The 22,499-nt window shown below is 39.0% G+C and overlaps 1 protein-coding gene and 1 pseudogene across 1 annotated transcript; one reads left to right on the top strand and one right to left on the bottom strand.

Moving 5' to 3' along the window:
- Positions 1-4,163: 4,163 nt before the first annotated feature.
- On the top strand, positions 4,164-8,321 carry Tomm5 (translocase of outer mitochondrial membrane 5). Its single transcript, XM_026379233.2, has 2 exons — positions 4,164-4,378; positions 7,793-8,321. The coding sequence occupies exons 1-2, from the start codon at positions 4,258-4,260 to the stop codon at positions 7,825-7,827; spliced, it is 156 nt and encodes a 51-aa protein (XP_026235018.1). The 5' UTR covers positions 4,164-4,257; the 3' UTR covers positions 7,828-8,321.
- Positions 6,987-7,665, bottom strand: LOC113175699 (large ribosomal subunit protein eL30 pseudogene; annotated as a pseudogene).
- Positions 8,322-22,499: the final 14,178 nt, after the last annotated feature.

Raw genomic sequence — 22,499 nt, 5'->3', positions numbered from 1 at the left:
TGAGGAATTCCAGGCCATGTTCCCCTGCAGGAATGAGGAAGGAGAGGTGTGGAGCTGGATAATAACACAGTCCAGACTAACGAGTGGTGGTGGGTGTGGAAGTGTGGGAAGAAGGGCTTCCCTGAGCCTGTGGGTGAATAGCAGCCATCGTTTGTCCTGGCTCTCCAAAACTGGGATCAAACAGCACCTCATTCTTCCCATCTTCACTTTTTCAGGAAGAATTTTCAGTGAGAATGTTCACAAAGTATCAGAAATAACAAGGTATGATGGTGAAAAGCATCAAAGAGGGAGCTCAGAGACCTACCCTAGTTCCAAGAAGCTCTGTTTTTAACTAGCTTCCTTCCTTCTGGCCTCAGTTTCAGAGAGTCAAACTATTCAATACCCAAAGTCCATATCTCCCTATAAATCAGAAAACACAAGGTTCCTGTGATTTTATATTGGATTTATTCCTCAGTCATGAGTCATAAATCAATGCCTGACCTTGCAAATACAAATTCTTCCCCAGTGTAGGAAATTAAAGCACTTAATTCTCTTATGGGGAGGTTGTACACTCTGAATGCTTGCAGGCAGTACTGTCTGGGAAGTTGAGGCAAAGGAAATGGCTCCAAAATCCCTCCTGGGATCTAAATGGAAAACAAAAGAGGCTATGACATCAGCTGCCATTTCCTCTGTGATCAGACCAAATAATATAAATAACAATATTAAATTATGTGTGCATATTTTATTTTTGCCTTTCATGGCAAATCCAAATACATCGGTTGCTCTTAGCCTTTAGTTCAAGGTTATGTACACAGAAAAGGAAAAATGAGCAAAAGTGAAGCATCTTAGAGCTGCAGGTGACTTTAAAGCTTAGGCCCAAACTTTTCGTTATCCCAATGATGAAAAATAAAGGATGTAATATGTGAAACAGCTCAACACAATGTTGACTGCCTGAAGCAAGTTTTCTCAACTTGCCTCACCTAAACCCTCTGTAACTGGTCAATACCACCACCTATATGCCAAATACGTGAATAAGCACATTTTTTAAAAGGCAACGAAAGGATCCTAACCTCTTTTAATGAATTTCCTTTATTACAGCTAGAGAAGGGCATGCAAAGGGGGAAGGCCAAGTTTACCAGAATGAACATATCTGAGACAGAAAGTTCACCTTCCTAGACTGTATTCAGAACCAGTCTCTCACTCCAAGATACAGCTGCTCTACATTTCTATCCACTACCCTCCTCTGTTTCAAAAGGCAGGCAAGCACCAGACCTTTCTAAAACATTGTTGTGAGAATAAGAATAACTCTGCCTTTTAACAGGCTAGCGTAGCGGTTTAATACATTATCTGCCAAGTTACTGGTACCTATTTAACCTAGAATTAGTTGAATAAAATTCAAAGTTTAAAAACCTGTTCTTTGAACAAGAAATCTGATTATGGGTAGTTTCTCCCTTCTTTGGCTCCCTAAAAATCCAGGCAAGTTACTCAAAAGCATCTCAGTAAAGAAAATAATATGGTAGTTCCATAGGTGAATTGTTTATTTAAATTAGACTAGCATTAGGGTCTAAGTTAGAATCATATAATAAGAACATCAGAATAAGAACTTCTTCCTTCCCAATCTGTTTTTGCCTCACCACTCGGATGGATCAGATGTGCCTTATTCTTCCTACAATGGCAAATGTACATACTGGCTATTTTGCTCTCTGATCACATTGATGATATCCATACACTCCCAATCATTATGTCCTAGATGTCATGATTAGAATTCAAAATGCATAGACTATTAGAACTGGAAGGAACTGTCAGGAACATTTAATGCTATGTCCTCCCTTCACAACTAAAGAAGTAAAGTTGCAGTGACACAGAGACTTGTTCCTTTTCACATGGACAGTGAGTGGTGGTGTCAGATCTAAGGACCATGTCTAAGGTTTTCCTGATCAAATTATTTCTGTGGCCCCTGCTGCTTCCCAGAATCAGCAAAGATTTTCCAAACATTCACAAATGGCTGACTGGAGGCTATTTCTTGGGTGTCAGCCTCTCCCATTCCAGAGCTGCCTGTGCTATTCCACTGCATGAATTATAGATGCAAAAGCTTACTTAAGTTTGGATAAGCAGATGAGTTCTTTTTCTCACCCAGTGTTTTTCATTCTGTCAATCATGAAGGTGAGTGGCAAAGCTTACAGTTATTAGTTGCCACAGTTAATTGATAAATTATAAATTATTGTTTTTAACTTATTAAAAATCCATTGTTGGGGCTGGGGTTGTGGCTCAGTGGTAAAGTGCTCACCTAGCATGAGTGAAGCACTGGGTTCAATCCCCAGCACCACATAAAAATAAAATAAAGGTATTGTGTCACCTACAAATATATATATATATATATATATATATATATATATATATATATATTCACTGTTGCAATGCAATGTGCTGTCAAGAAGAAACATTCTAAAAAATCAATTTTGTGAGTAAATTTGCAGTCATCTGGTTCATGTCTGGAAATTATATACAGCTAGCTGGCATTTATAACTCAAGGTAACAGCCTATTAACAATGGGTTGATGATTTTGTGACAGAAAGTCTGATTGCCTTAAACTCCTATTTTCTGACTCCAGGAATGTCTACACTTGCAGGTACTAACTGTTAAAACTACCAGTATCAGTAGTGTGCAGAGGAAAGAGAATTCAACTTGACAATGTAATTATCTGCAGTAGAACCTTGCCCCTTCACTTCAGCAATATTATCTATAGCTTAGCCCAGGGACCCTGCTTGGATTCAGCCACCTGATGATTAAGAAATAGATAAAATGTGGAAAAATGAATAGTGAACTTTATGCAATTTGATTGAACTGACCAGTTTTTCCATCTTTTATCTATTTTTTATGTGGGCAGGCAACCAAATCCAGCCAGCTGGCATCCAGATAAGGTCCCTGGGCTAGGCCATAGGTAACAGAAGGGACACCACATGCTGGGACTATAATGCCACCTGTGGCTAGCCTACTCTGGAGGAAGGGAACTAATATGAAACTGAATTTAAATTGTGGGACTTTCCTTCTTTTCCTTCAAACAAGTGCCAACTGCCCTTTGCCACTTTAATAAAATGGAAAAATATTTTTTTAGTAATCTATGGGCCCAAAGTTTAACTGTCCCCTAGTCTCATTGGCAGTGCCCGTTCAACCTTATCCTTTCTTACCTGTCTTCTGGAGCTTTCTAGCCCACTCAGGATTTCTATGAAATGAACTGAGAGTTCTGTTTGCTCTGGAGCTTTTTATACAATTTGGTATTTCTCTGAAATCAATTTGGAGTTCTTTCTTGAACTATTTGTTTGATAGGGATTGTCAAGTGCCAATTTGTTTGGAATAAACACTAAGAGGAAGTACAGACCTATGGTGATTTGTTTGGGAGGGCTCTGTTATAAAATTGAACTACTTCTTATGCATTGGGGCGCTGAATTCAGCCAGCTGGGATCCAGGCAGGGTCCCTGGGTTAAGGTGTCAATAACAGTAATATAATGACTTAGTGCATTTGGTTTCTGAGCTGCCTTCTCCCAATATGTAAATATTGATCAGTTTTGAACTTGGTTTACATTACACAGGCTGTTTATTACTAGGCCTATATAATAATTTGTAACTACAGAAATGAGAATACAGCAATAATATGGAAAATATTAAAAACCCTGTCTCTGGCAAGTTTCACCAGCTTTGCCTTTTTGTTTTAAATCACAGAAAACTTCAAACACTCAAGTTTGAAAGACTAGAATAATTAACCAAAATAATATACCAATCACCAGCTTAAGTAGTTTTCAATACTTGCTAATATTTCATCTCTCTTCCCCAACACTTTTTTTCCTTACCTGAGGTATTTTAAAGCACGTTTGTGTTGGGAAATAAAGACTGTAATACGTAATTCAGGGAGAAGCGTATTGAGTATTCAATAAATGTCAGCTATTATTTATGGTAGAACCTATGCGCATAGCCCCTTACCGGGAGGTTTTGAAACCTCTTTGCAGGGTGGCACTTTTTGGCTAAAGGCAGAGAATATTTAAGGAACACTTTCAGGAGCCCGAGGCTTGGTAGCTAAGATTGCTGCTGCCCCCTTCAGGACGCCCTTCTTCAGAGCCACCGGATTAGGATGAGGATTGTTCCTCGCAGGCTCCCGTCGCCTCGCGCGGAAACGAGGGGCGGGAACAGGAAGTAGGGTTAGGCCGAGTTCCGGGTGCAAGGCGGCTAGTGAGGACAGGAGAGCTGAACGCTGCGGCTGGAAGCTGGTGAGGCAGAGCGGCGATGTTCCGGATCGAGGGCCTTGCGCCGAAGCTGGACCCGGAGGAGATGAAGCGGAAGATGCGTGAGGACGTGATCTCCTCCATACGGAACTTCCTTATCTACGTGGCCCTGTTGAGAGTCAGTAAGTGTCCTCCCGGGCAGTGACCATAAGACCACCTTGCCGACACCGCCCAGCCACCTCTAGTTCCCCAGGCCGTTGTGAGGCCTTGGGGAGCTAAGCCGAGCTGAGCCGTCACGGGAGCAAGAGGTGTGCGCGTCGAGGGCGACGACAGTCTAGAGTCTGCGGGTCTGACTGGGACACCGAAGCGCACGTGGTGGTGTCCCTGCGCGCGAGGTTAGCTCATCCTAGCTCGCCCAACCTCAACAGTGAGTGCAAAGAGATTCAAAGCTTATCCTAGAGCAGTTCTCTCATTTTGGAGACCAAGAAACAGTGCCAAAGTTAGGGAAATGGCTGGCCAAGGTCATCCAGCGATTCAGTGAATGGGCTTGACCTAGAATCCGAAGCTCTTAACTCCGTGCCAGGTTTTCCTCCTGTAGTGCCGACCATTGAAATGCAAAAGGTTTTGCCTCCTTGCTGTTTATTTGTACAGAAAGTGAAGTAAATAATTGCTTCTGGGGGAAGGAATGAGAGGAAAACGAGTTTATAGGATTGGTGGAAATAGAAAAATATTTGATCTTTACAGTTGGCAGAAAGTTACATTCATTAATCGGTCTTGGCAGTGACTCCTTGAGGAGAGTAGGGCCTAAGATTCTTTGTATCCTTTTTGTAAGTGACTATTCGATTTTAAAATGGAACATAAAGCATAGGGTTACAGTACACTGAATATAAGAACTGGAAGCAGCTTTATAGAGCAGTTCTCTAATTTTATTGTTTCAGAAATGACTTGCCGCTGTCACTTCATTCTTAGTACAGTATCCTTTTCATTGTTATAAAATTTGTATATTGTTGTCTGGTCTGAATGGAGAGGCAGGAAAAGTCAAATCACTGAAGGCCATACCAAGGTCATGCTGTAGAAGTCTTTTGTTAGGCCTAGTCTGAACTCATTGAGGCTGAGGTCTCTCTCATTCAGATGTTTCTTTACTGGGTACTCTTTCCCTGTATTGCTCTGCTTCCCCAGGAGAGGGAGCTTTGGGGAATAGAAACACGAAATAATACTGCTCATTCAAGAACTTTCATATATATATATACACACACACACACAAGAACTTTCATTCATTCATATATATACATATATCAATGAAAGTTCTTGAAAAAATATATATAGTTGTAGGTGGGCACAATACCTTTATTTTATTTATTAATTTTTATGTGGTGCTGAAGATCAAACCCAGTGCCTCACATGTACTAGGCAAGCACTCTACCACTGAACTACATACAACCCTAGCCCCCTTGAGAACTTTTTATAACTCCCAAATGTACTTATTTCCTCCTAACTTGTTGTTGCTGATCTAGCTGCTAGTAAAATATTTTCTTCTTAATGATTTTTGCCTTTAATTGTAATTACTTATTATCACATTTTAGGTTGAGACATAATTTTGTATATGACACAACCATATTTAAAGTGCACAATTCACTGGTTTTCAGCATAGTCAGAAGTGTGCAGTCATCATCACAATCAATTTTAGAAACATTGTCTTTTCTTCTAAAAAAAAAAAAAATACTATGTCCATAATCTGTAACTCCATTTCCCCCTTTCTCCAGTCCTTGGCGACCACTTATTTGCAGTTTCTGTATGGATTTGCCTTTTATGGATATTTCATATAGAGGAATTACATAATATGTGACCTTTTGTGTCTGTTATTTCACTTAGCACGTTTTCAAGGTTCATCCAACTTACAGCTTGTGACAGAACCTCTTTTTATATTTGATTAAGGTCCCATTGTATGGATATACCGAGTTTTGTTTATCCACTCATCATTTCTTGTGGATTTTTCCCCCCATTAAGAATTAGTAGAGAAGGTTGGATGTATTACTGACTTTATCAACTTCCAACAGATCTCAATAGCTTAGTTTCATATTAATAAAATGTTTTAAGTGTGTATATTAAGAAAGAAGTTCATCTGTTTTTTTTATTTTTTTTTTTGTGACCACAGCACTTTTACACAGGACAATAATATCACTTCTTTAAATTTATATGATTGGGCTGGGGATGTGGCTCAAGCGGTAGCGCGCTCGCCTGGCATGCGTGCGGCCCGGGTTTGATCCTCAGCACCATATACAAAACAAAGATGTTGTGTCCGCCGATAACTACAAAAAAATAAATATTAAAAATTCAAAAAATAAATAAATAAATAAACCTATATGATCACATTTAATTTTCTAGATATTTTTGTGTATGGCATTTTGTTAGACCCTTATAGTAACTGAATAAGATGCTGTGATCTGGAGGGCATAAGTGATATATAGTTCATCAAGAGAGAACAAAGTAAGTTTTGTTTCTTACTTCAGTAGTTTTTTTCTTTCTTTTTTGCCCCTATTGTCTGCCATTTTTCAAATAAGTCTTTTTTTTTTTTTTAACAAGCTCTGCCAAATTTTATTAAGAGAAATTTTTTTTTTTTTAAAGAGAGGTAGAGAGAGAGAGAATTTTAATATTTATTTTTTAGTTATCGGCGGGCACAACATCTTTGTATGTGGTGCTGAGGATTGAACCCGGGCCGCACTCATGCCAGGCGAGTGCGCTACCTCTTGAGCCACATCCCCAGCCCTATTAAGAGAAATTTTGTATGTTTTACTTTTCATCAGTCTGTTCTGGCATGCTTCTAATGATATCAGAATCACTTGGATCAGTGATAGACAGTGTGCATACTCTGTAGTATTTTCTGCACACTGTACCCAATTACATATTATTGCCAATGTAGTGATGGACACCAGTTTATTATTGCCAATGTAGTGATAGACACCAGTTTTGGCCAACATGGCATAGAACTCTGTTTCAGATTTCTTCAAAGCTGGACAGTTGTTGGGGAGGATGACCAGTTTCACTTTGCCCTGTCTGATCATCTTCAGTGTCTGTTTGTACCCCAGCACATGCTTTCCACTTTTCATAACAAGCAGAGCCTAGAGTTGATTGACTCCAGAAACTTTTTGTCTTCTTTGCAGCTACCATTCTCCTGCCTTAAATGCAAGATGTCCCCTAGCTAAGAGCAGCCATCAAGATGGCAGGATCAAATGAGTCTTTAGAGTTCCTTCTACAGTTAAAATAAATCACTAAAGTAAAGGATTGTCATTTGAAAGAAGGCTGGAGTACATCTTTATGGCCCTAAGGGGGAGAACTACCTGGATGAAAAATTTTGAATAGAATAACAATGAACTTTATAGTAATTATAGTTGAATGGCACTGAAATGAGCTGCTTTGGAAGGTGGGAAATCTCTTGCTTGTTTTTTACAAGCAAAGGCCTTACCATCATTTAGAGTTGTTTTCAAAAACATGTTCAATTAAACCTATAAGGATCTCCACCCCCAAGTCTTTTCTGACATGTAGCCTAGGGACTGATAGACCTGGAAACTAATTTTGGGTGTTTTGTTTTATTTAAGCTCCATTTATCTTAAAGAAATTGGACAGCATATGAAGATTGGACACCACGTGTACATGCATGATATGAAGAACCTGGTTACAGTTTCTCCTCCTATCTGCAAATGAATGGGCCCAGAATGGTGTAAGAGACTCTTTGATTGAATGGACATAAAAATTCTACTTATTAAGAACAAGTTGGGCTATGATTACTGACCTTCATAGCTAAAATATACAACAATTTGGAAAGTATGAAAAGACATCTTGTAATTATAGTGTGACCTTATGCTTGTGATACTTGGCCTCTGAATGTTGGTATGATTGTAAATAGTGTCAAACTCCCTTTCATTAATTATAAGGGGATTATGTCTGAAATGGCACTGTCTTGTCAGTCATTTCTGTTTACATTTTTACTCTGTCCAGAGTATATTTGTGAAGAGGCCCTTACAATTATGTCTTATGAAGTCAGCACCCAACCACAATGACATTTAATCACAGGACTATTAGTCTATATTTTTAATAAACATAGCAATTAAGAAAATTTGGGTTTTTATTTTTCTTATCCCACTTTCTGCTGATAAACAACAATCACTGGTGAGATTATTACAACATTGTAATAATTAAATTGTTCTTTTTGTCTTGAATTTGATAATTTGCCAATCCTGATAAAGTAATGTTAAGTTCTACTGCCAAGCAGTCTTTGTGAAAGCAATAGTACTGCTTGATGCTGAGTGCATGTAGTACCACCAAAGGAGAAAAATGCCGTATTCTTAAGTCAAATAGTCCTCCAGGTTTGTTGACATAAGGGGATAATCCTCCCCTGAGGCAACTACACTCATCCCTTTTTAGCTATTTGTGTTTCTAAATAGCATGATGGTATTGTTACTTCATTGTTTTTCTGTTATAGGAATTGCTCATTGACTACTGATGAATTTTTTCCCCCGCCTAGGCTTCATTTTTTTTTTTTTTAAAGACATCCTGAGGATGCATTTTTTTTAAAGAGAGAGAAAGGAGAGAGAGAGAGAGAATTTTGATATTTATTTTTTAGTTTTCGGCAGACACAACATCTTTGTTGGTATGTGGTGCTGAGGATCAAACCCGGGCCGCACGCATGCCAGGCGAGCGCGCTATTGCTAGAGCCACATCCCCAGCCCATAGGCTTCATTTTTCTATGAACTTTCCTCTAAATTAATGAAACTTTTTGCCATTTGTCTAAACTGCACACATTATTGGTTTCATTGGGCACCCAGTTTCATCTTCCTGAATAAATTTTTCCTGGAGCCTTCTGATCTGCCCCATTCTAGACTGATAACCTCTGTGCCTGACAAATGGCTATAACCTGGGAACTCTGATCGCTTTTTGGGGTGAGTACCCAGGGGTGTACTCAGAGGCACTCAGCCACTGAGCCACATCTCTAGCCCTTTTTTGTATTTTACTTAGAGAAAGGGTCTCACTGAGTTGCTTAGTGCCTCACTGTTGCTGAGGCTGGCTTTGAACTCACAATTCTCCTGTCTTAGCCTCCTGAGCTGCTGCGATTACAGCTGTGCACCACTCATCACTGCACTCAGCTCCTTTCGCCTTTATTGTGAGAATTCCTTTTCCTCTTGTCTGATGTTGGATCTCTTGCTTTCTGTTATCTTTTCTTCATTTATGCCTTTATTTTGATAGAGCCCTTTTTCAATTTGGGGAAAGGTGGCTTTGAGGTAAATGTTTTTAAGACCTTGTTGGTCTGAAAAGACTTTATTTTATTCTCATATTTGATAATTTGCTGAATATAGAGTTCTAGATTGGAAAGCTGTTTCCTTCAGAAAAAGGCATTGAACCATTGCCTCTAAGTTTCAGTGTTGCTACAGGGAAATCTGAAACCATTCTGATGCCTGACCTTTTTGGGAGACCTAAATTTTTCCTACCTTAGAAACAATCTTTTGTTCATAGTATCTTAGGTTCCATGTTAACACGCTTTGGTGTGTTTTTATTTTAATTTACTGTGCTGGTCACTTGTTAAACCAGTTTAAACTTGAAACTTATGTCCTTTAGTTCTCAGAAATTTTGTCAATTTTATTGATGATTTCTTCCCCTTTTATTTTCCCTCTTTCTCTATTTGTAGGATGATGCTATATTTGATGTTTTCTTTTTCCTCTATAGTCAGCCAGTTTTATCTAAAATTGCTTTTGTTGATTTTTGCTTGACATTAGTTGTATGCTCATATTTAAAAATAGGATACTAACAAATTGATTAGAGACTCTCAATAGATGGAGTTTGTTGATGCTGGGCTCTGCTGAAGGGTAATCTATTGGGTCATTTAATTGGAAAAACTTTTATGTTCCTCTCTTTAGGTATTTCCTATTGAACTGGTCATTCCTCAGCAAAGACTCTCCCAAGCTCCTAAGTGAAAAATGAATGACTTGCCAGTATTCTGGCAGCCAAGTGAGGGAGAGGGTTGAGGTGAGGCCCAGAATATTGTGTGTGTCTCACTATTCTCGCTTATTGAGGCTCTGCATTTTAAATACAGTATATCAGCCAAAAGTGCCCAGCTTTCTACAACCCAAACTGTTTTACTCATTTCCAAAGGATAAACTTTTTTTTCCCTGACACAACTGGAGATTGAATTTACCACTAAACTACACCTACACTAAACTACATGGCTCTTGTTATTTTTTATTTTGATACAGGGTCTTGCTAAGTTACTGAGGCTAGCCTTGAACTTGGAATCCTCCTGGCTCAGCCTCCATTGTGCCCAGGTAGAAAAGAAACTTCTAATTTGGAGAGTGAGCTGGGAAAAGGAGGCTGTTCAGCTGTGTACAAAGTTGCAGAGGGTATCTGATTACTTAGACTTTTAATCAATTCTTGTTTTGGTCTCTACCTGTTCACATTCCAGAGACACATGAAGCCACCAGTTCCTGAGCCTTTAAGAAATTCTGTGGTTCAAATTCAGTAGCTTTTCCTACTGTTTGCTCAGAATTCAGTTTCCTTGGGTCTACTCTGTTATTTACTATTGTAATTTGTTCTCCAGCTTTTAATTTTTTGTTGATATTGTCTTTTCTTCTATCTTTTTTGTTAGACCTTAAAACAGACAAAAAAAACTTCATTGTCATTTAATGGAATTTCAGGAAGGAGAAGTATGTACATGTGCTGAATCCCATCTTTACCCAGACAGCATGTAATTTTTTTTTTTTAAGAGAGAGAGAGAGAGGGAGAGGGAGAGATAGAGAGAGAATTTTTTTAATATTTATTTTTTAGTTATTGGCAGACACAACGTCCTCGTTTGTATGTGGTGCTGAGGATCGAACCTGGGCCGCACGCATGCCAGGCGAGTGCACTACCGCTTGAGCCACATCCCCAGCCCAGCATGTAATTTTTGAACCCTGTTGTTTTGTTTCATGGTGATCATTTATATCTATTTCTGACTTAATTGAGAAGGTACAGTATATAGTATCACGCTCTTGAATACTGGCTTGAAAAACAGGCTGACTTGATTTTGAGTCCTGACTCTGATACTTATGATATGATTGGCTTTCAGCAAGTGAACCTCTAAATTTCATTTTATTTAACTGTAAAATTAGGATAATAGAAACATCTGCCTGCTTCAAAATATTGTAAAAATTAAATGGGAAAATGCAAGTAGGGCAGTTGGCACAATTGTTGACATTTGTTAAATATTATTAATTGTTAGTGTTTGGAGTAATGTGTTTAGAAGCGATTTGTGCTGACATTCACTGCTTAAACAAGTTCATTCATGTTTCCAGTTGCTAGGAGATAGCATGCTGATCCTCTAATTGTATACAGACTTCAAAATTATTATTCATTGTCTGGAATCAGCTCTAACCAATCATTGATGACATTCAACAGATGGAGAGGTTGAGATTCTGAAAGTTTCAGTATGGCTAATAAATAGCAGCTGGTCAAGGCTTAGGGGACTTTTAATGTTTGCTTATGGAATCCTATCCTTAGATGCTTTTGCAGAGAGGGGGGAAAAGTGTGATTGTTACTCCGGATTCCAATGTTATGTGATATGAAAAAAATCTAATGGTTTCGTTTTTTGACTAGTTTCTCAAAATTCAGGCCATACCCTCTGAGAGATCTCAATACTTGAAATAGTTGGACTATATACATATATAGCTTAGTGGTTTTTTTATTTGTTTGTTTAATCTGTGTAGTGTAAAATAGTAAGTAAAAAACCATAGCAAATTGGATGCTCTTGAAATGGGAACATTGGAAGAAAAAGAGATGGTAGAGAGGAATGTTAATCCCCCACAATCAGGTTGTGGTAGATGAATACCACTTTAATAGTTAGAAATGTGGCCACTAAGTTAATGTCCCCACTGCTGGCAGTAGCACAGTTTTTAAAAACTGCCTTTAGGTAAAGTGCTTGTTTTGCACAGGTGAGGCACTGGGTTCGATTCACATATAAATAAATTAAATAAAGGTTCATAGACACCTAAAAAAATGAATAAAAACTGCCTTTTTCATTGCTCTTTGAAATAAGTTAGCATTACAGTTAATGTGTTCAGTAGTTTGGGAGTCTGTAAATTTGAACCTTCCTTTGGCACAAAGGAAGAATACTGGAATCTGAACATTTTTCTCTTCCCACACCTTTTTTTTTTTTTTTAATGTAAAGTGTGTCTCTACCTGTAAGATCCAGGCACCGTTCAGTATTATAGATAGTATAGAAAGGAAATCAGCTGGACATTTTATTCTTTCACTCTAATGTGATCACTTCATAAATTGAGTCATCAAAGAACCCATAAAGGCAGAGATGAGCAAACTCTGTTAAGGGTCAAATGGTAGGCTTTTTAGCCTAAACTCTTGTTTTAAGCAATTGTGAAAACAGCCAAAGACAATATGTAAATGAGTGGGTGTGGGCAGTGTCTCAATATATTTACTGAAATAGATGGCTGGCTGGATTTGGCCTATGGACTACCTTGTTAAAAGACAGAGAAGTTAGCAAAGTATAAAATGGTGACCAAATCACAGAAGTGTTTTATTACTTGAAAGGTAAGATATTTACTCTATTGCAGATCATATAGGGAAAATGATTTATTATAGTCTGGGCTTTACAGAGCCCTATAGGTTACTCATTTATTCATCAAAGTTATCAATTCCTACTATGTACAAGGCACCTTGCTAAAAGTTGGGGATATGGACAGTCACGGGACTGCCCTTTGAGGTCTCTCATCTACCAAAGGATGCTGTGTGAGTTGACATCTGAAAGGTCTAACCTTGCTGGAGAGAGCTTCTCTGAAGGAGTGATTTTAGGGACCTGAAGGGTCAGTTGGTCATCTAAGGGAAAAGGTAGAGAAGGTAGGACCAGGCCGGGTTTTTCAAGGCGGGGAGTTCAGAGTTGCCCACTTTAAACAGCATTAGACAGAGAGTATGAAGACTGGATTTGAAGGGGGAAATTAAGGGGGTAAATGAGTGGACCAATATTGAATCAGTGAAGTGAAGAAGGAAAAGTATCAAGAAAGACTCTCTGATTCCTGGCTTAAATAGCTGAGTTGATGGTACCAATTACTGAACTAAGAATAGGGTTTCAGGGGGAGACAATGTGTTCAATTTTGGACCTGAGTTGCAAGTTTTCATGAGATGGAGATAATTGAGTGGACATTCGGATATCCAAATATTTCTAATACTTTGATTTGAAATAAATAAGTATTGAGCTTCTTTTAGCTAGATGCTAATTAAAACCATGGTGTGGCTGAGAGAAAGTGTGTGTGTGTGTGTGTGTGTGTGTGTGTGTGTGTGTGTGTGTGTGATAATTCAGGGTTGGAAATATTTCAAGAATGAGCACATAGGCCGCAGATAAAAGGTTGCAAAATGTAACAGAACAGGTGAGGAATTTATGTAGGTATGAAGAGAATGGGTCTACAAAACAGGAAAAGGAAGAAGGAGTGCATCAGTGTTTTAGTTTCCTATTGCTGCTCCCCTTTAGGGAATGAGTAGAACAAGTTTAGACAAGAGAGTACACCAGTGTATTAGTTGAATTTCTGCAGTCCTAGAGGTCAGATGTCTAAAATGGATTTCATGGGGTTAAAATCCATGTTTCAGGAGAGCTACTTTCTTTGTGGAGGTTTTAGGAGAGACTCTGCCTTGCCACTTCCACTCTGAAGGCTGTTCACTCCCACCTCTGCTTGTGCGGTCACATTTTCTCTGACTGAACTTTCTTCCTTTTGTAAGGACCCTTGTGGTAACATCATAACACCCAAATAATCTAGAATAATCTCTGAACCTCAAAATCCTTAATCACATCCACAAAGTTCCTTTTGCTATAAGAGGTAATTCACAGGTTTGGTGATTAGGACATGGGCGCATGTTGGGGTGGGGGCATTAGGTCTGCCACATACAATGAGGGTTTAGATTTGGTGTGGAATAGTTGAGAGTTCCCTTGTGCAAATATTTGCTTTCTTTGGGAGGTCATTTCCTTAGTCACTCAACTCTGTAGTCATTACCTAGATTTAATTCAAAGCATTCTTTTAGCCAATACAAATAATTTGTTGACTCCACCGAGCCCTATAATCTCTTCACCCTACCATCTGTTCTCTTCTCCCCTCCTACCAGGACTCTGCTCACATTTCATCATTGTGATCATTCTTGAATACACCTTCAGTTCTGTTTCCTCCCCCTGGTTTCATTGTCCTTCCTGGCAAAATCCAGCTGATTAAAGTCTATCTGTTCCCTGGTGAGAATGTTGAGATTATGGTGCAAATCGTCTTTGGAGAGACCCTTTTAGGGAGTGAGTAAAACAAGTGATACACCTCTGACTAGGTGCCCTACTATCCAGGACTATCACAGCTTTACCATTCATAGTCCTAAATCTTGGGAAATCCCTCAGTCCTGAGCAGATGGGAATGTTGATCACTCTAGTTGCAGTGGTAGCTTTAGACATCCTTTGAACCCCTAAAGGACTTGATCGTGGATGTGTGCTGCTTGGTATGAAGGGGAGGCAGCTTTGCTGTGAGCTCTCAGTAGCCAATACTCCAGCCACAGGGGGAGTGAATTCTGGTGCTGGGTGTTGGTGGTTCCCACAATGTCTACCACTTGCCTGTCTTCATCTGCTATTCTATTTCTTTGCTCTCATAGTTAAATGCCTCAGTAGAATTGCTAATATGCTTAATTTACTTTCTCGTTATCTCTTGAACCCATTCCAGTCAGGCTTGCATCCCCATCAGTCTGAAATTGCTCTTGTCCAGGTTGACACTGACCCCCACCTTCAGGAGAAGCAGTTAACACACTGCTCCATTGTTGAAAGCACCTCTCAGGCCTTTCATCACAACACTTTTCCTAATTCTTCTCTAACACTCTTCCTCAAATTCTTTTTGCTGGTTTCTTTTCATTTCTCCAACTTCTTTGAGAATTGCTGTGCCCCATGTGTCTGTCCTCAGACCTCTTTGTCTACAGATTCCACATCAACTTGTTCTCATCCAGCCTCTTGGTACTGAGTGCCATTTTTGGGCTGTAAACTCCCAAATTTTAAATCTAGTCTAGCCCACCCCCTTTAATTTCAGACTTATCTAAACAGCAAAGTACTTGTCTTTTGCTCCATTCATGCAACCTGTGCCTAAGTCTCAGGAAATAATTTTTATCTTTCCAGTCAATTAGACCACAGACCTGATAATCATCTTTGATTCCTCTTTTTTACCCCACACCAGTCCCTAATGAAATCCTTTTGTCCTAATTTTGAATTACAATCAAAATCTGACTTCACCAACTTCATTTCTATTACTATGATCCAGTCCAGTCATTTCACTTCTGTTTTTTCTTTTTCCCTCTCTCTTTTTTGGGGATTGAACTTAGGGGCAACTCTACCACTGAGTTACATCCCTGGCTCATTTTGTTTTAAATTTTGAGATAGAGTCTCACTAAGTGGCAGAGGCTGGCCTCCAACTTGTGATCCTCCTGCCTCAGCCTCCTGAGTCACTGGGATTAGTGGTGTGCACCACTGTGTCCGTTGTCTCTTTTGAATTATTTCTACAGCCTCTTAACTAGTATCCTGCCTTCCACCCTTATTCCTGTGCGATATTTTTATAACACAGCAATCAGAATGGTCCTAGTCAGAAAATGTGACTCAAAACCCTCCAGTGTCTTCCTGTTGCACTCAGACTAAAAACCAGTCTTTTTAAAAAAACATTTAAGTTTTTAGTTGTAGTTGAACACAATACCTTTATTTAATTTATTTATTTTTATGTGGTGCTGAGGATTGAACCCAGGGCCTTGCACATGCTAGGTGAGTGCTCTACCGCTGAGCCACCGCCCCATCCCAAACAAACAGCCTTTATGGTTGCTTACAGGTTCTGAACAATTTAGTCACGTCTTCTGTAGACTCTACCTCAGTGTGCTCTAGCCACCTTGGTCTTCTTGCTTCCTCAAACAGCTCAGACATGATGCTGCCTCAGGACCTTGCATGGGAGGTTTCCTCTGCGTGGAATGCTCTTCTCTTGATTTTCAAGTGCCTTGCTTTCTCCAGGCCTTTGTCTAAATAACTTTCTTTTTCTGGTATCAGGGATTGTACCCAGGGGTGCTTAACCACTAAGCCACATCCCTAGCCCTTTTTATTTTATAATTAAGACTGCATCTTGCTAAATTGCTGAGGCTGGCTTTGAACTTGGGATTCTCCTGCCTCAGCCTCCCGAGTCACTGGCATTACAGGCATGTGCCACCATGCCCAGCAAATGATATTTTCTGAGTGAGGCTTTAACCCAATTCCTTTATAGACCATAGAATATTTCAGCTTGTGAAGATCCAGCAAGCTATGTGCTTATGGCATTCTTTTGTATTTATGTTACACTCTAATAATCTATTTTTTTTAGAGAGAGAGAGAGAGAGAGAGAGAGAGAATTTTTTAATATTTATTTTTTAGTTAGCGGCGGACACAACATCTTTGTATGTGGTGCTGAGGATCGAACCCAGGCCGCACGCATGCCAGGCGAGCGTGCTACCGCTTGAGCCACATCCCCAGCCCCTAATAATCTATTTTTAAAAAATTTTTTTTAGTGGTAGATGGACACAATATCTTATTTATTTTTATGTGATGCTGAGGATCGAATCCAGGGCCTCACGCATGTGAGGCAAGCACTGTACCACTGAACTACAACCCCAGCCCTACACTCTAATAATTTTTAAAAATTACAGCCTGTTCAGAATTTCATACTCCCCCTTCCCTGCCTTATTTTTCTTATCATTTAATGTATTTTTTCTTAATTATTTTGTTAATTGTTTTCCCTATTAAATACATGCTTGATGAGGGCCAGAATCTCTGTGTGTTTTATTCATTATGAACTTAGATGAATTCCTGGAAACCGGTAGGCACTCCATATTTGTTGAATCAAAGAATTAGAATGGAGTAGTTATAATTATTTGTGGGAAATGTGAAAATAAGGTAATTAGAAAAAGGTAAGATTGTCTGTCAGGTGATCGTAAGCCCCAGATTGGTGATCATTAATTTGCAGTTGCGCTGGATGTGGCATTTTTCTCTGGCACTGCTCTGCCAAGAAGCAAACCTGGAGAAGGTGGAGAATTAGATTCATCCAGGATGGTGCCTTTGCCATGTGGATGACTTGAACTGATGGATGTCTGAGATGATACACAAGCTGCATGAGGACGAGAAGGCAGGAAGGGAATCTAGGGGTCAGTCCCACTGAGGACAGTTGTAAGCAGCAATAATCCTGAAACCTCTAATGCCCCAAATATCTTTCCTTCATTTTGAATGGAGAGAGAAGTTCTTACTGCAAAAAATAGAACCCGTTCATTGTGTTTTGCTTTCAGAGAGAGAGAAATTACCAGCAGTGACCTTTCAGAGTATTACCACAAGAGGTGGTAAGTTAGAATTTTTTGGTTTTACAACTAAGTGTTCATGGAGTAGCCTGGAAGGGACCTTCCACCACAATTTATGCTCTTTATTTAGGAGGAAAGTGCAAATGTTTTTGTGATATCAACAAATTAATTTCACGGGATAACGCTGAAACTGGAGACTTCTGAAAGATCTGATACAACAGTAGGAGTTTAGGGGAGCCTTTCTTCACAGAAGTCAAGTTGCATTGCCTCTGATTATTTGAGGTATTAAGTTGAAAAGAATTATTCTTATAAAGTGCTATTAGGTCAGTGACACAAGGCTGCTGAAGAAGTTGGAAGAGAAAAATATTTACTGCAACAATTACTTTTTCCTCTTTAACCTAACCCTCACTTTGTTTGCAAGCACTCAACTGCTTTACAAATTACCACCATGAAAGAGCAATTGCTTTTCATTTATGTTCATGAGTTAAAGGGTGCCCATGGTGCAGCACTCTTACCTGAAGGTGAAGCCAGCTCTTGGTTGCTGTTGCTTCACCACAGCTGCCATTTGCCTTTGATGATCTTACTGTGAAAAATAGGACCCCTTCATTCTGGGTCCTTTTTTCCTTTGAGAGAAAGAAACAGAAGGTACTGAGTGTCTCTGTTAACTAAAGGGGGTACCTGCTTTAACAAAGTATTTAATGTTTTTGTTTTCTTCCCTTTCAACATGTTTTCTTTCTTAAGTATATCAGGTTTAGATCCCCCCTTAATTATTTTCCCATTCCTAAGTTTACAGAGTACAGCAGCGGAAGGGTTAGAATCTTTTCACTAAATTATTTAGACTCAAAATATTCCTTTTATTTGCTTCTTCTCAATTCCATGTGTAAATAACATGGTAAAATATTATATTTTTAATACTTATTTGTTGGTAGAAAAAGGACTCTAAGGTAAATCTATCTTTTATGTTAGAAGGATAACTGAGTTTCTAGTCATTACTTTTAAGAATAAATAGGGGGCTGGGGATGTGGCTCAAGCGGTAGCGCGCTCGCCTGGCATGCGTGCGGCCCAGGTTCGATCCTCAGCACCACATACCAACAAAGATGTTGTGTCCGCCGAGAACTGAAAAATAAATATTAAAAAAATTCTCTCTCAAAAAAAAAAAAAAGAATAAATAGGTGATGGATGTCATGTACTTGAGAATCAAAGAACACTTCCTATAGAGGGTTGGAAGGATTTTTCATACACTGGTACCTTGTGGTAATGGACTCCCTGCCACAGAAGAGGCTCAGATATAATGGAGGAAAGAGTACCAAATTATATATGTCACATACTTTCAGGCATCACATACAGAGGTGCTTTCCAAAACAAGTTGCAAACCAAATCACCTAGGAAGCTTTTTCCAAAGACTTTTTGACTTAGAACCATAAATCTGTTTTTCAGAACCATTGAGGTGATCTAATTAGTTCAAGAACTGCTCTGGTTACCTGGTAAATTAGTTTAACGAAAGGTCTCTATTTCTGAAATTTGGGAATTAGAGGCACAACTAAAAATGAAAGCAGTTTTAGGTTTCATTAGTAAAATTGTGGTATTAAGGTCTCCAGGTCTGACAGATGCTTCAAGGGTAGCCATCTTACCAGAGGAGGGTTAGTTCAATACTAAAGGAACTGCTAGAGAAATGATTGACAAGATTATGAGTGTTTGGCCTGGGGAAGATGGAGATGGAAGTCAGAGAGCTGTTGTTAAAGATAAAAAAGGTTGTCCTGTCAAGGAGTAAGTATTCCAGAAGGCAAGATAGAATAAATGTTTGGAAAGTTATTCCTTGAATTTACTAACAACCACTATGACCAAGACAGACCGTGTTGTGCAAGGGATACTTCACTGTAAATTAATATTGGAGACCCTCTAACAGGTGTTGTCACTGTAGGACAAAAGTTTGTTGTCTTCCCTGTTCCTGAAAAACATTTGAGTTCAAGTACTGTCTCATATTTTTCTGCCCCAAGAATAAACTGAATAAAACATATTTTTTTTTAGTTTTATTGATTTTATTTTTTTAAGTACACAACAGCGGAATGCATTACAATTCTTATTATACATATAGAGTACACATATATCTTTATGTATAGAGTATGTTCACGCCAATTCATGCCTTTATACATGTACTTTTTTTGCATTACAATTCTTATTACACAAATATACCACAATTTTTCATATCTCTTTATATATAAAGTAGGTTGACACCCAGTTTGATTCTTAATACATGTACTTTGGATAATGATGTCCATCACATTCCACTGCCCTTGCTAATCCCCTGCCCCCTCCTTTTTCCTCCCTTCCCTCTTCCCTACCTAGAATTCATCTAATCCTTCCATGCTCCCCCACCCCCACCCCACTATGAGTCAGCCTCCTTATATCAGAGAAAACATTTGGCATTTGTTTTTTGGGGGGATAATAACAACTAAATTGAAAGGAGTAAAATACTAGCTTTCTGGATACAATCTATTGCCAAGGCCTTAGAAACACATTTGCAGTGTGTCTAATGGAGGTGTTCACAATCATACTGTGTTCAGTGATGGCAGTGGGGCAGGCAGTGTAGTAGGAGGCATATAGTAGAGAATTCAGTCATGGTCCCTGCCCTTAGGAGACTTGCAATCTAGCAGGGGAATCAGTCAGACATTACATCATTCCATTGCTAATCTTTCATCATAAAAACTGCTACGAAAGTAAAGTTCAGATAGCCATGTGAACATGGGATAGGGGAGCCTGGGCCTCTTTGGTTGGGGAAGAAGCAGGGAGGGCTATCTTAAGAAGAGACACATCAATTAAGATTTGGACAAAAAGCAATTGGCAAGGTAAAGAGTGGGAAGAACTGAAGGTATAGCTTAGTAGAGTGCTTGCCTAACATGTGCAAAGCCCTGGGTTCAGTGCCCAGCACCCTAAAAAAAGAGTGGGAGCCTTTGAAAGTGTTAAACCAAATGTGTTTGAAGAAGAAAGAAGACCAGTAAGACTGAAATGGATTAAGCACAAAAAGCAAAAAGCCCTCAGTCCTTCCAGAAATGTTATTATATTTTCATACTTGATTTCAAGAAACAGTTCCCACTCTGACATCTGCTGGCTAGTGTACATTCTGCAGTTCCAAATTCCACTGTACAAGAAACAACTCTCAGTAACTTTTTTTTGTAAAAAAAATAATAAATTTGATAAAACAGTCTTTTCTCCTCTGCATATTGGACATCACCGAGGGGACAATGAACAGTTGTTAATCACATGCTACTTGTAAACATTCAGTATTATAGATATGCATATGTGGTGCTAGTTGCCTACTTTAGTACAAATTCACAAAAACAGAAATCACACTTAAGAAAAGTTGAATAAAATTGTTACGGAGACATCAAAACATAAACTCATTTGTTTTTATCTTTTAAAAACAGCATCTGATGAAATATTTTCAGAGTTGGAAAACATATTCTTAACAATTTGTTTCCTTCAGAAATGAAACAGCTGGGGCTGGGAGTGTAGCTCCTCAGTGGTAAAGCCCTTGCCTAGAGTACTCCAGGATCACAAAACAAAAACAACAATAAAAACAGTTGATTTTAGGGGCTGGGGTTGTGGCTCAGTGGTAGAGCGCTTACCTAGCATGTGTGAGGTACTTGGTTTGATTCTCAGCATCACATATAAATAAATAAAGGTCCATCAACAACTAATAAAATATTTTTTTAAAAACAGCTGATTTTAGTCCAGTGATCATTCTAGTAAGGCTAAAGATTGACTTTAAACATGTATAATAGTTTTCATCTTTTTCTCAGTCACATTAATAATATTTCCATTTTCCACTTGTCTATACAGGCCAAAAATGGGGGAGGGAGGAGTAATTACATAAGCAGATACACAGACAAAGATTCTGCTGCACTTGAAACTGAATGTTCCACTGGTAAGCTACCTCACCATGCAGGCAATGGAAATGTTCATTCATCAGCTTACATATGAAAGTGTGAATTTAGTAAACAGTGATTTAGGGACATCAATAAATGTAAAAATTGTAGGTTGTTGGAAAGTGGAGGTCTGTCTGTAGGGAAAAAACACTACAATTAGGAGTTCAGATTCCTAGGTTATCAGCTTTTATTATATGACTGTATGAGTCAGATTTTTCAGTTGCAAGCATTAAAATCCAATTTTGGCAGCTTTAAGGGAAAAAAAATTAAAAGGATAATAGAGTTAAGCATCACAAGGAAGCCTAGAGAATCAGGCCACTAGAACATCACCTTTGCCATTTGATCACAGACCTGGTGTGGTCAGCACACCATCCCTACTGAGCATTAGGTGCCACCACTTACTTTGCCAAGGGTACAGGCACAGATTCCTGACCAGCAAGTGTCACTCTAAAGAACTTGCTGCACTTGTCATGGTCACCAGAGAATTATTTCAGAGACTTTGTTGTGTCTCTGGATCTCAGTTCAATCTGGGGAATATTTAACTTGTAGCATTGGAATCACATGGAAAAGCAAAGGGAAAACATAATATCTGGAATTTCCACTTCCATAGTGAAAGGCATGCCCTGCTCATAAGTGGGGAACTCCCAAACTGTAGGAAGGAAGTTCAGATCCCTGAAGGGCAGCCAAAAAGGATGACAGACACCCACTGTGTTGACCCTGGATAAATCACTGCCTGAGTCTAATCTTTCTAAAAGTTCACATGACTGAGGAGATACCTATGTTCCCTTCTTCATTTGACAGTGTACACCAATTACCTGCCAGAATACAAAGAAAAACAGATCTACTCTAGTTTAATGAAGGAGAAAAATCAACAGGAAGCAAGATGGAGGCATGCACAGGACAGATGAGGGCAGAAAGAAGGGAGGAGTCAACTGTAGTTTGCAAATTATGTTCTTACATTTAAATACTTATATTTAAAAAATCAAATCTCTCATACAGCGCTGGGCATAGTGGTGCATGCCTGTAATCCCAGTTA

This window comes from Urocitellus parryii, chromosome 4, assembly GCF_045843805.1.
Source record: "Urocitellus parryii isolate mUroPar1 chromosome 4, mUroPar1.hap1, whole genome shotgun sequence".
Classification (NCBI taxonomy): domain Eukaryota; kingdom Metazoa; phylum Chordata; class Mammalia; order Rodentia; family Sciuridae; genus Urocitellus; species Urocitellus parryii.
Note: the sequence above shows the minus strand (reverse complement) of the source record. Positions and strands in the feature narration are given on the sequence as shown.